The 14,559-nt window shown below is 45.8% G+C and overlaps 1 protein-coding gene across 8 annotated transcripts in view; it reads left to right on the top strand.

The window, feature by feature from the left end:
• The window catches only part of cntln (centlein, centrosomal protein), a 369,478-nt gene that overhangs the window by 194,970 nt on the left and 159,949 nt on the right, over positions 1–14,559 (top strand). For all 8 annotated transcript variants that reach the window (XM_055632370.1, XM_055632366.1, XM_055632367.1 and 5 more), the window contains 2 exons: positions 1,388–1,929; positions 2,648–2,735. In XM_055632370.1, coding sequence (XP_055488345.1) covers positions 1,388–1,929; positions 2,648–2,735 — 630 coding nt within the window. The remainder of the gene's footprint in view (positions 1–1,387; positions 1,930–2,647; positions 2,736–14,559) is intronic.

Genomic DNA, 14,559 nt, shown 5'->3' on the forward strand with positions numbered 1-14,559 from the left:
ACTAGGGCTTGAAATGTATTAGCACCTTTTCCTTTATATTCTTTAGTATAATAGGCTATTAACAGTTGACAGCAGCAGAATTACAGTCTATAGCCTTTATTGTACAAGTCATTTGAGATGAGGGATCAGTCAGAATATATTTTTCATCTTTAAAGTGTGTATATTTAATTCTAAATGTACGTTGCAAGTTTTTACTGTATTGTCCTTTAAACATTCTTTGAATACGAGATTTCCACAGGTTAAACTAATAGGGCTAGATTTTAAAATGTAATGTTCTTTCAAGAATGGTGAAAATTAAGATTTATTTAACAACACATTTTACATTAAGCTTGTGTAAGAAAGAACTGCAGATGCTGGTTTAAATCGAAAGTAGACACAAAATGCTGGGGTAACTCAGCGGAACAGGCAGCATCTCTGGAGAGAAGGAATGGGTGACGTTTCTATTCGAGAGCTTTCTTCAGACATTAATTGTTGGCTGCATACATTCCTGTTTTGTATGGTTTGGGCACCTATCATGGATAAAAATGTGTTTATGTTCATGAAATAAAGTCAGAAAAGCTCACAAAATGAGACTATCGGGTTGAAGATTTATTAAGGATGTCATCCTTCCATTGGTATCTTTATTGGAGAGTTTATTGCACCACAATTTTCTTCCTCTTTGACTCTTTCACATTCATGCCATCTGCTATGTTTGCAGAGCAATAATGCGATTAGTTTTTCTGCAATTTTGCTGCATCCTCAACTCTTGTCTTAAATGTGCTCTCCCCTTTGCTGATAACTATTTTTCACAGCTGTGGAGCAAACTATGGGCATTTAATAGAATGAGGAGTTGAAATTGTGTAGCTGAGCAGAGCCATTCTGAACCTTTCTGGCTTTTCAGGCAAAATCCAGGATGCCACACATGTCATCTTCCAATCAGTTCTACACAGCTGAACTAGGTATATCACCAGTGTTGCAACCTGGGCCAATCTGTGCTAAATGGATGAGCGCCAAATTTGTTGTTAGTTTTGAGCTGGGTATTTGTTATCAATTCTTTTGAACTGCCTTGTATCTATGATTGGCAACAAGATTTCTTGTCCTGGTTTAGCAATGGCATTTTTGGTATACTCTCGGGTACATTTGGCCAGCCTGAGGTTTTGCTCCAATCTAGCAACCACACTCATTTTTGCATGGCTGCATAATGCACGCCCACAAGTCAGAAGGAGAAAGACACAAATGTTTTCAATTTCCCAACACTAAGGCAGAGATACCTATCCCAACACTGCTGGCTCCCTTGATGAAATCAGTTAACTCGGTGAAGTCAGGAAATTGGGACTGGGGAATTTTGGTGTGTGTGGAAGCGGTTCTTTTCATAGCTAATCTTAAAGTAATTTATTTCTCATTTCAGATTAGCCATTTGGAAAGAAAGCTCAAAACTATTCAGAGAGAAGTCAAAGATTTAAGAGAAACAAACGAGGAATTGATACAGGCCAATGCTTCATTGAAAACTGCCTCCAAAAAAATTCATAGTGAATTAGAAAACCAAGCTATTGAAATAGAAGAACTGATGAAGGCAAATCAACAAATTAAGGCAGAAAGAAATGAGCTGGCTGCGATGACAGATGAATTAAACACGGAATCTTCCTGCCTCAAAAGAGAAATAGCAGACATGGTACTTTTGAGGAAAGAGAATGAGATGTTGCTGCAGAAAATACAAAGGCTGCAAGAAACTCTTGAATCTGAGACTGACAAAATCAGCACTGGATCAATAGAGGGAAACAGCACTGGAAGTTGTGTATGTAAAACTGCAGCCTATAATCTGAGAAAAAAAAGAAGAAAAAACAATTCCATGAAACGGTACCAGAGACTTCTCAACCGATCCATCAAGAAGATGAGCAATGTCTTTGAGCACTTCAGTAAAGATGGGTGGGAAGATATAACTGGATCCAGGTACAGTTTTCATTAACTTGGTCCTGCAGATGGATCAGTGTAGATATGCAAACTGTAAGCAAATGGAGATTGGATTTCATATACAGGCAATTTCATATTCAGGGGTAAAAAAAATCCTGTCAGATTTTTGAATAGTCATGGGATGTCTTGCTTCAAGATTATTGACTGAAATTTGCATATGAAATTAGCTCCAACTGCATGAATTTTTGAATTAATGCCAGGAAATCCAGACTAAGGCAATGCATGATTTCCTTCCGTGATGCCATTTTCATGCAGTCATGAGGCTTGAAATTGACAGTTTGGCAGGTTGATTTAATTTGCTGGCCCTTTGCATATTCACCACTGACAGCTAAGGATTCCCAGGCAACCCTGCTAAGTCAGTTTAGTTATCTTGTGACATGTCGATCCAGGAGGAGAAACCGATTTTTTTCCTCTTAATTTAGATAGATAAATTTTGAATGACCTATTTTAGCTTGCTACCAGATGCTTACAAGCTGTTTAACATCCTTTAAATTAAGAACCATCCACACTAATTATTTCATGTATGTTTTATGCACAGTCATTGAACTAATGTTAATTGAATGATGGTTGAAAATGAGGTGTTCTGTTATTAATTTTCAATCAGGGGGTATTTACAGTTGCATTTTTTTGCAATAAGATTAAAACTCTTAACTGTTGTACAATTAAAACACATTTTCCAACTGTATTTCTATGCTAGTGACTCTGAAGAGACTGCTGCTGAGAGTTTGGGAGAATTGATAGTGAAGACTGCTCGGCAAATTACTCCAACAACAGCACGAAATACAGTAAGTGAAATCTTGCAATGAAGAATAAAAGCTAAACGCATAGTGAGAATTCTGTGACTTCCAAAATTCACCATAAGCCTTCAAAGGGACATGATATTAATGCAATAGTGATTTGCAGAGCACAATTTGTAATTAACAAAAAAAATATATTGGAAATACTTGAGGTTCAATTACAGCTGCAGAGATAGAGTTAATGTTTCAAATTGAAGTACGAACCAGGGGAAATAACAAATTTTAAGTTGCAGAAAAGTAGGTGGAGGGGAAAGGAGGATTGAAAGGACAAAGGGACATCTGTAACATGGTGATGGTCGCGTTGCCATGGGGATGACTTGTAGAGGTACAGCAGTCAATAGGTTAACCTGGGGGCAGGTTGAATATGATAATACAACAAAGAAGCATAAACTGTTGTGAAATGCTGGGATTTGGGACATGCCCAGAAGGTCAGGCTGAACTAATGGAGAGAGAAAAACTGATGCCTGACCTGCTGTTTCCAGCATTTTGTATTTTAGATTTCCAGTGTCTGCAGTTTTATTCATTTTATTCAAAATAATTCAAAATTAGTTGTACAGTGGATACCTTAGAGAAATGAACAACAGCTTTTTACATCGCATTATATACATCTTAAAATGATCAAGCTGTGGGGAAGATCAACGCATTTGAAAATCAACACATTTCCTGATATTGCGTTGATAGTTTAAAAATGAAAACCTACAACTGTTGCAATATAATTACCTGTGGCTGCGTAAATTGGTGTATTAGGTGTAGAACTGGATATTGTTGACCATTCTTCTCAGATTGATGATATCTTAAATGTGACACTGCTTTTATTTTGAATATCTGATCAATTGTAAATATCTACCATTTGTTTTGGAGTATGTGACTTTAATCAAAGTTTTGATGCAGTGTACATTGTGGGCACATTGGTAGAAAGTGGGATATTGGTAGCCGCATCCTGCACTTGTTCAGAAAATTATTATTTTTACGTTTTTGATTCTTTTTCATTCATAGTTCTCAGTAGTATTCTCAGTAGTATGTTGTTTCTTAATATATTAATTGATATATTCTAACATCTGAGGAAGACAAATACATTTTTTGAGAAATATAGATAAAAATAGTAATGTGTCCCTGATTACATTTTATCTCTGTTTGCTTTGTTGTTACCTTCTCCAAGCTTACAATGATCTATTCCACATTTTCCTTGATTCTCTACCCCTTTGATGTCTTGTTCTCACACCTTACACTTCCTTATTTCTGTAGCTCCCCTCCCCTGACTCAGTCTGAGGAAGGGCCTCGACCCGAAAAGTCACCCATTGCTTCTCTCCAGAGATACTGCCTGTCCCGCTGAGTTACTCCAGCATTTTATATCTAAAAATAATACATTGTTTAAATAAGTAACTAAGAGAAAAATGATATGGGTAAGATCACAAGGAGACCTATACAAAAAAAAAAGTAACAGTGAAAGAAATATGGAACAGATATTTAAATGCTTATTTTGCAAGATAAACCTGGCCAACAGAGAGATCAAAAAAGGCTCAAAGGCATTTTAGAAAAGGTGGAGATCATTGAAAAACTAATTAAACCTACAAAGGCTGAAAAAAATGGACCAGATGGATTGCGGCAGTGCATATTTAAACAGAGGTAAATGGAAGAGGGCTAATACTTTAAGTGCATTGATATTCGTTCTCTAATTTCAGATTTTCTGCATCTGCCCTATGTTCCCAATTTCACAGTTCCAGCATGATTATTTGTGTTTGTTTCTTGCTCCTCTGTTTTTCTGTTTGCACCTGTTCCAGACGGCTTCACTGCCATTTACCACCTCTCTCAGTTAACAGCAATTTGTGTCATCTATTATTTTTTATACTCTATCCTCTCAGAGGCATTATGTTTGTTCTCTTGCTCCTCACTCTTGTCTGCAAGTTAAAATAAGCCTATTTCCTAAGGTAGGTCAAATATTTCCTAAGGTAAGTCAAATATTATTGGAAAATTTATTTTTTCCAAATGGCATGGCAGAATTGAGGGGTCGGGATGCACGTATCATTAGAAGCACCATCTATTAGTATCGGTATTGGCTTTTGTTTATTATTGACATAATGGTGAAAAACTGTTTAGCGTGCTATCATTCCGTGATATTATAGTACAATTAAAGCATACACAAGTACACCAAGTAGTGCAAAGAGAAATATAACCAGAGTGCAGAATATAATGTGCCAGCTACAAAGAAAGAAAGATTTAAAAATGGGCAAGTGCCACAAAGAAGTATGTTTGGAGATCAGGACTGAAGCCTGATTGGATGCTTTCTGCAATGCATCTGCAGAAATGCATATTGATATGCATCACAGCTTGGTTTGGCAAAAGCTCTGCCCAAAATTGCAAGAAATTGCAGAGTTGTGGATGCTGCCCAGTCCATCACACAAACCAGCTCCCCCATCCTCCCCTTTCCCCCATCGACATTCCTTAATAAAGATCACTTTTGATTCACAATGTGTGGCCCGCTATAGGGGCTCTGTTGATGAAGATTATAGAGGGAATTGGGCAACACAGATCTCTGTGTAGATCTGCGGTCTCTCACTCAGCCAATAACACAATCTAGCAGATGGCAGTGTGATACTGGACTGAAGGTGTTTCATGAGGTCTTGTTCTTGCCCTTCTGGTGGGGCAGATTGTTTTTTATGACAAGACTATACTCTAACCACAGTCAGAAAAGGGATGTTTTGGAGTTAGCATTCCCTACCTCTTCCGTGCTAATCATTACTTGCCAGAGGTTAGCATCATTTCCACTTTACCTTTGAAGTCATCAAGGAAGATTAGTTTCCCTCTGCAATGGGGAGCAGGATTCTTGCAAATGAAGGAGAGAGATCCTCCTTGGCTGTAGCATAGTTGCTAAATACTGGGTTAGCACATTGTTGATGGCAAAACTCATTCCATGAAAGTAGCATTCCTTTTTTGGTTTGACCTACCTGAAGAAGGTGGCCTCGCTACCTTATTATTTAAACAAAACATCTCCCATTGTATTTCACTACCCAGTGATGTCAGCGTCAAAGTGCCTGATTTCCTGAGACACAATAACAGAGCAGAATTCATGTCTCTCAATATTGTGATTATCCATGAGTGTCCGAACATTTCAGGTCCTGAACTTCAGATTTTGAAGTGGGAGTTGTCTGTGCAAGATTTATTTTGAAATTGAGTAGTTGTTGTTGCACATTAGCTGTGTGCAGGGCTTCACAGGGTAAGGTCTTGATCCAATGACAAGAAGAACCAAGACATCTGAAGACTAGCCTCTAGTGCATAGATATCCATGCTCACAGTAGTGGGCAGATAGAAACATAGAAATTAGGTGCAGGAGTAGGCCATTCGGCCCTTCGAGCCTGCACCGCCATCCAATATGATCATGGCTGATCATCCAACTCAGTATCCCATACCTGCCTTCTCTCCATACCCTCTGATCCCCTTAGCCACAAGGGCCACATCTAACTCCCTCTTAAATATAGCCAATGAACTGGCCTCAACTACCCTCTGTGGCAGAGAGTTCCAGAGATTCACCACTCTGTGTGAAAAAAGTTCTTTTCATCTCGGTTTTAAAGGATTTCCCCCTTATCCTTAAGCTGTGACCCCTTGTCCTGGACTTCCCCAACATCGGGAGCAATCTTCCTGCATCTAGCCTGTCCAACCCCTTAAGAATTTTGTAAGTTTCTATAAGATCCCCTCTCAATCTCCTAAATTCTAGAGAGTATGAACCAAGTCTATCCAGTCTTTCTTCATAAGACAGTCCTGACATCCCAGGAATCAGGCTAGTGAACCTTCTCTGCACTCCCTCTATGGCAATAATGTCCTTCCTCAGATTTGGAGACCAAAACTGTACGCAATACTCCAGGTGTGGTCTCACCAAGACCCTGTACAACTGCAGTAGAATCTCCCTGCTCCTATACTCAAATCCTTTTGCTATGAATGCTAACATACCATGAATCCGATCGAACATCTCTGGAGGGACCTGAAAAGAGTTGAGCATTGACGTTCCCCCATCCAACCTGACAGCTTGAGAGGATCTGCAGAGAAGAATGGAAGAAATTACATAAATACAGGTGTGCCAAGCTTGTAGTGTCATACCTAAGAATACTTGAGGCTGTAATCGCTTCCAAAGGTGCCTCAGCAAAGTACTGAGAAAAGGGTCTGAATACTTATGTAAATGTGATATTTCAGATATTTCTTTTTAATGACTTTGCAAAAATTTCTAACGATGGGACTATCCCATCGTTTAAGAAACAGTTTGGCAGGTACATTGATAGGACAGGTTTGGAGGGTTATGGATCAAACGCAGGCAAGTGGGACTGGGATAGCTGGGACATTGTAGGCCGGTGTGGGCAATTTGGGTCCAAAGGGCCTGTTTCCACACTATTCATCTATGACTCTATGAAGCATCATCATTATAAAATATTCTCAAGTACAGAATGTGTATTTGTAAACTTTATAAAAAGTTTATGCATTTGTTTGTAAACTGATCAATGTAAAGCAGCATTGAAGTGTTTCAGTTAGAGTGAGTTTTACTTTATTCAATGTTGTATGGCGGGCGAATAAGCAAGCCACACGTGGTGAATCAAAGAGATCTTTATTGTCAAAGCAAAGAGAACAACACACACGCATATTGGGGAAGGTTGACCCGGGGTTCATTATATATACTCAGGCACAGCCATATACCTCGTGACAGCTCCTTCCCGCCATAACCCAGTCACGTGACCCTACCCCCGACTGCCAAGGGTTCGCATAGTAAGTGGCCTAACCACCGGGCCCTCCACGCCCCCCCCCCCCTCCCCCCAGAACCGGAGGCACGAAACCGAAAGGGCAGACGAACGAGGCGGCTGGACGTTGTGCACACATCTCCCCCCACAGGGGTACGCCCCCGAGGAAGGTGAAGGCGGAAGCGGGCGGGTCCGCGGAATCCCCCGAAGATGAGGCAGGGTCACCAACACAGGTTGACTCAGATGGACATGGGCAGGCTTCAACCGAACCACCAAAACAGTCTCACATGGACTCCCCCCCCCACCGTCCCCCATGTCCAAAAACAAAAGTTGGAAGTCCCCACTGCAGCACCCAGAATAGCCCCTGATACGGCCGCGTGCGATGCGCATCATGGTGCAGAAACACAAAGGAACAGTCCTGGAGAACAGATGGAATGTGGGAAGGCACCACCCCATGGCGAGAGCAAGCGTGTCCACTTTCTCCCATAAACAGACCAACACAGAGGAGGGCGGCACTTATAACCCACGCGTCGCCAGAACAAAATCCCCTGGAACCGTAAGCGGAGCCCCATGCACCAACTCTGCAGAAGAGGAAGCCAAGTCCTTCTTCGGGGCAGTGCGGGCCCCCAGCAACACCCATGGTAACTCGTCCATCCATAATGAGCCGTGCCTTGAGGGCGGCGTTCAGATGGCGGTGAAACTGAAGCGCCAACAGGTGTGCCATACCCAACCACAACTCGGAGGTGAACTGAGCCCTCCGGTCCGAAGAGATGTCCACCGGCACCCCGAAACGAGCCATCCAATGGGCAGCAAGAGTACGGGCACACGTCGCTGCGGAAGTGTTGGTCAGCGGGACAGCTTCCACCACCGTAAAGAGATGCATGACACCCTGGAACAGGGGCAACGGACCCACAATATCCACATGAACGTGGTTGAACTGCTGATAAGCCACGGCAAATTCCTGAATAGGTGCCCAGGGTGACGTTGGACCTTAGACATCTGGCAGGGAACGCACTCCCAGGCCCAGTTACCGACCTGCTTTCGCAAGCCATGCCACATGATCTGGGGTTCAGCGAACATGTCTGCGAAGGGCGCTCAGCATCGTCAAGGACTGCTCTCACCCCAACCACAGACTGTTTACCCTCCTACCATCCAGGAGGCGCTACAGGTCTCTCCGTTGCCGGACCAACAGGTCCAGGAACAGCTTCTTCCCTGCAGCTGTTACATTACTCAACACTGTACCTCGATGATTGCCAATCATCCCCCCCCCCCGGACACTCCTTCCACAAGGAAATTTTTTTTAAAAATTGCACTACTATGACTATGCAGGTAAATATATTTATTTATTGCTCATATTCTATGTCGTCTTCTAGGGAGATGCTAACTGCATTTCGTTGTCTCTGTACTGTACACTGCACAATGACATTAAAGTTTGAATCTGAATCTGAATCTCGGCCGCGACCAACGCAATCGTCGCCTGGATGGAAGGGTGCGCCAACCCGTGGACAATGACGAACACCCGCTGGAGCCAGGCGGCCGGAACGATGGGCCGCGGATGACCAGTGGAGACATCGCACTGGACAGTGGTACCAGCTGGGTCAAATGGCACGCACTCTAACACCAGTCTGGAGATGGCAGTGCGGTAGGCGGGCATCTTGGCATCCTCCAGTTAAACAGCCGCCAAGGAGGAAAAGTCAATACCTGGAGCGACATCCAGTACCGCATCTGTGGCAGGCCGCGACAACGTGTGGGCAACCCAGTTGTTTTTACCCTCGATGTGGCGGATGCTGGTCGTAAACTCTGAGATGTGCACCAACTGACGCTGCTGCCAAGCAGACCAGGGATCCGACACCTTCGCAAAGGCAAAGGGTAGAGGTTATGTTCCGTAAAGGCGGTAAAATCCCGGTCTTCCAGGAAATAACGAAAGTGTCTCACCGCCAGGTATGACGCTCGGAGCTCCCGGTCGAAGGCGCTGCAAACTTGAGTTGCTGGCTGAAAAAGTCCAGAGGCTGCCAGCACCGACCATTGAACACGCCCCCCACAACAGAGTCAGAGGCGTCCACCGTCAAAGCGGTCCAGGCCAGCACCTCCTTGGACCCATCGAAAGCGGCAACGGCTTCGGAGTTCCATGCTATGTCCCGCTGCTTGCCAGCTAGAAACTGGATCAACGGCCACATGATCCGAGCCGCCGCGGGCAGGAACCGGTGGTAAAAGGTCACCATACCCATGAACTCCTGGAGCCCCCGCACCACCGTGGACGGTCGCGGAAACCATCGGATAGCCGCCACCTTGCCCGGGAGCGGGATCGCATCATGCTGAGTAACGCGATGGCCCAGGAAATCGATGGAACTGAGGCCGAACCGACATTTATCCAGGTTGATGGCCAGGTCGTGCTCGCTGAGCCGCTGGCAAAGCAGGCGGAGGTGCGCACAATGCTCCTGACGAGGGCGACTGGCAACGAGAATATCGTCCAAATAAATGAACAGAAATTCCTGGCCGCGACTCTCCGTGTCCATCAGGCACTGAAAAGCCTGCGCGGCATTCTTCAGGCCAAAAGGCATTCACAGGAATTTGAAAATCCCAAAAGGAGTAATAATAGCCGTCTAGGGCACGTCTTCCGGGTGTACGGGGATCTGATGGCAGCCCCGCATCAGGTCAACCTTGGAGAAGAAACGGGCACCAGCTAGAAGGGCAGAAAAGTCCTGAATGTGCGCGATTGAGTCTGCGGTCTGCGGTCGTGTCGTTATCGAGGCGGCGATAATCCTTGCAATGCCGCCAACCACCGGACGCCTTAGCACCATGTGAAGACGGACGCCACGGACTGTTAGAGCGCCGTACAATTCCCCCAGGCCTCCTTTTGTCGGAACTCCGCCTTGGCGATATGGAGCTTGTTGGGAGGAAGTCGGCACGCCCGTGCGTGGAGCGGTGGGCCTGAGGTGAGGATGTGATGCACTACGCCATGCTTGGGAATGGAATTATGGAGTCAGAATATCCAGGAGGTCCACCAGTATTTGTGAGTAAATATTGTCCATTGGAAAACAACGGGTCGCTGCGAGGCGTAGCAGATGCTGTGGGGCATAAGGAGATCGGTTCCAATGTTGCAGCATGAACGAGGCATTGCCCCGGCTCATCTACCAACAGGGATTGGGCCCGGAGGAAATCTGCGCCCAGCAACGGTTGGGAGAGGTCAGCCACCGTAAAAGTCCAGGTAAAATGGCAGAGGTCAAAGATGAGCAAGATCGTGCGAACCCCATACGTCCGTATGGAGCTGCCGTTGACTGCAGTCAGAGAGGGCCCCCGCTTGCCAGAACGAGTGTCGACCCCCAACGGGGGCAAAATGCTAAACTCTGCGCCCGTATCAAGCAGGAACCGTCGTCCCGAGTGTCGATCCCAAGCAAAGAGGCGATGTTTCAGGCCGACCGCCACAGCGACTACTGCCGCCCGGCCCCGGCATTTCCCGGATACAAGCAGGGCGGGCGGCACTGATTGGCTGCGGGACACCAGCGCTGGTGATATTAACACCACTTCCCCTTACCATGGTCGTTCGAGACAGGTGGCGCAGCCGAACCCCCGTTGGATGCAGGGCCTGGTTTCTGGGCCTTCCAAGGCATTGCCGACACTTGATCAATCGAGTCATCGCCCTGCTGCTTGGCTTGCCACAGCTCGTCCGCACGTTCCGCTAGCTGCAGGGGGTCTGCGAAATCTTCACCGGCGAGAAGGAGGCGGATGTCGTCCGGCATCTATTCCAAGAAGGCATGTTCAAAGAGCAGGCAGGGCTGATGACCATCCATGAGGGTGAGCATCTCGCTCATGAACACCGACGGCTTGCGATCGCAGAGGCCGCCCATGTGCATGAGCTGCGCTGCGTGGTCCCAGCTGCTGAACCCAAATGTCTGCAAGAGCAGCGCTTTGAGGCCCTCGTATTTGACCTGATCCACATTTTAGGTAAAGGACCAGGTGACCGGCCGTCTCCTGATCCAACACACCGACCACATAGTAGTACTGAGTGTCATCAGCCATGATGCGTCAAACGTGAAACTGGGCCTCGGATTGCTAGAGCCACATTTGGGGCTGCGATGTCAAGAACGCGGGCAGCTTGAGGGAGAGCATTCTGCTGGGCTGGTTTGCTAGCAATCTCTGGCTGTTAAGGTTGATTGTTGGCTGTATACATCGTTTAAATCAAAAATGACCTTTTTGGATCGTCAGAGTCACCAATATGGCGGGCGAATAAGCAAGTCACGCGTGGTGAATGAAAGAGATCTTTATTGTCAAAGCAAAGAGAACAACACAGATGCAAATGGGGGAAGGTTGACTCGGCATTCATATATATACTAGGGCACACCCATATACCTCATGACAACTCCTTCCCGCCATAACACAATCACGTGACCCTACCCCACGACTATCGAAGGTTCGCATAATAAGTGGCCTAACCACCGGATGGCGCCACAGTTGAATGAATGAACAACTGAACTACAGGTGCACAACCTTTTATCCGGTGTTCCGGAAACCGAAAAACTCCGAAAACCGGCCATTTTTTCCAGGATGTCGTCTGCACACCAAAGCTCGCGTTTGGTGCCAAACTTGACCCGAAACGACCCACGGTCAACCCAGGTCTGTACTACTGTAGCGGCTGCCTCCTCCCCGGAGACCGGGGAGACACTTAAACATCTGTAAATCATTGCTTAAATGTTAGTCAGTTAGTTTGGAGGGCTTTTATGTGAAGGGGGGGTGAAGGGGTAAACTTTAATTCTTAGTCCCCTACCTGGTCGGAGAGGCGGGGAGCGGTCAATGCCTTACCGGGTCGCCGTGCAGTAAGCTCCGCAGCGCTGTGGCCACCAACTCCCAGCTGAGGCTGCGGGCGTCCAACCGCGGGCGGCGCCGGTTGTAGCTCCGAACCCGGCAACTCTACCCCTGGCTGTGAGGCGCTCCAAATCCAGCGCCGCCCGCGGCCGGACGCCCCCCACCCCAGCTCCGCAAATGTTGGGAGTCGGCCGCGTCGCAGCGCTGGGATACCAGCAGGAAGCGGGCAATGCCTTACCGGGTCGCTGTGCGGTAAGCTCCAGGGCGCGGAGGCCGCCTTCTCCCAACATTCGCGGAGCTGGGGCTGCAGGCGGTGATGGATTTGGAGCGCCTCGCAGCCAGGGGTAGACTTGCCGGGGTCGGAACTACAACCGGCGCCGCCCGCGGCCGGACGGAGCCCCCAGCTCCGCGATGTTGGGAGTCGTCGACCAGGTAGGGGACTAAGAATTAAAGTTTCCCCCTTCACCCACCCACCCCACCACCACCACATAAAATCCCTCCAAACGAAACTGACTAACATTTATGCAATGATTTACAATGATTCCCCGGTCTCCGGGGAGGAGGCAGTCGCTCCAGACTTTTCAAGCCGCCCGCGCTACCTACCTAATCTACGCTAAAAATCTTCCATTCGGAAATCCGAAAATGTCCGAAATCCGACAAGTATCTGGTCCCAAGGCTTTCGGATAAAAGGTTGTGCACCTGTATATACACTCACACCATACAAGTGAGTATTTTTTTCTAAAGTTGATTCACATTTTACATACTTTCTGCTTATCACATTTTTCATGCTGTGCAGAACAGAAAAGATGGAATTTTTTGATTAGAAGAATCATTGCAACAAGGCGTCATTTTAGATTACATATGAAGATTCAACCCAGTTCATGACCATTAATGAAATGTTTGCAATCGACCAAAAATAAATGCATTTACTATTGAGATTTCATGAAAGGTTGAAGCAACATGCATTCATACAATTTTAGAAAGTCTGTTTTCATATCTGAACACTCCATCCCTGCCAGCATCCTTGTGAATTTCCTCTGGATCCTCTTCATCACCATCATATCTTTCCTCAAAGGATAGATACAAATTGCTGGAGTAACTCAATGGGTTCACTCCAACTCCTTGGTTCACTCATCCCTTCCCACCCAAACCACCCCCTCCCCTGGTACGCTGCAACTGCAGGAGATGCAACCTGTCCTACCTTCTTCCTCGAGTCCATCCAGAGACACCAACAATTCTTTCAGGTGAAATAAAGGTTCACATGCACTTCATCTAATCTCATCTACTGCACCCGTTGTTCCTGTTATGGGCTCCTGAACATTGGCGAGACAAAGCGTAGATTCGGCAACCGTTTCACTGAATACTTACTCTCGGTCCGCCAAGGCCGGCCTTACTGGATCTCCTGGTGGCAAACCATTTTAACTCCCTTTCCCATTCGCTTACTGATCTTTCTGTCCTGGGCCTCCTCCATTGCCAGAGTGAGGCCTCATGCATTTTTCACTCGGATAGATTACAAAACAGTGGTATGAATGTTGTTGTCCCCTCCCCTTGCTCTCGTTCCTCCACTGAATGTCAGTTAACCAGTTCCACAGTTTGCAACAAAATATCCCTCTTAAGATCACACCCTTCCCAGTCGACAATCAGCCTATCGGGGAACCTCCCTGCCTGAGGTCAACTGTTGCGGGTCCTGATTTGTCGTGGTTTTTTCTTGCTTTCAGTTACCCCGCCCCCACAATCAGTCTAAAGATGGAGCTAGACCCTAAACATCAACTATTCATTTTCTTTAAAGATGCTGCCTGACCCGCTGGGTTCCTCCAGCATTTTCTATCAATCTTTTGTATAAACTAGCATCTTTTGTTACATCTTTGTTAACTTTTTGTTACATCTTTTCTTTTGTGTGATGACCAGAACTGCACACAATACTCCAGTTGACATTTGACCAGTGTCTTATAAAGATGTAGCATAACCTCCCTGCTCTTGTATTTAATGCCCTGATGAAAGAAGGCCAGCATTCTAAAGGATGACTGCCAGGTTTTTAAATAGGCTTGTAAAGCTCCGATCGATTCTAATATGATGCAAAGTTTTCAATTTGTAAATTTCAAATTTTATTTAGTAGCCCATTGTTTAAGAAACCAACTATGTTCATCACTTAATTTTATTGTACAATTAGTTTTATCTGGTGTCCTCTTGTCGTATGTTTAAATTGTCCTCACTGGATTTGATTGGTGAAACACAAGAAAAATCCAAAATTTCTGGATCAGATGACGGGGAAGTGCTATCATCATGAC

Source organism: Leucoraja erinacea, chromosome 3 (assembly GCF_028641065.1).
Source record: "Leucoraja erinacea ecotype New England chromosome 3, Leri_hhj_1, whole genome shotgun sequence".
In the NCBI taxonomy this organism is placed as follows: domain Eukaryota; kingdom Metazoa; phylum Chordata; class Chondrichthyes; order Rajiformes; family Rajidae; genus Leucoraja; species Leucoraja erinaceus.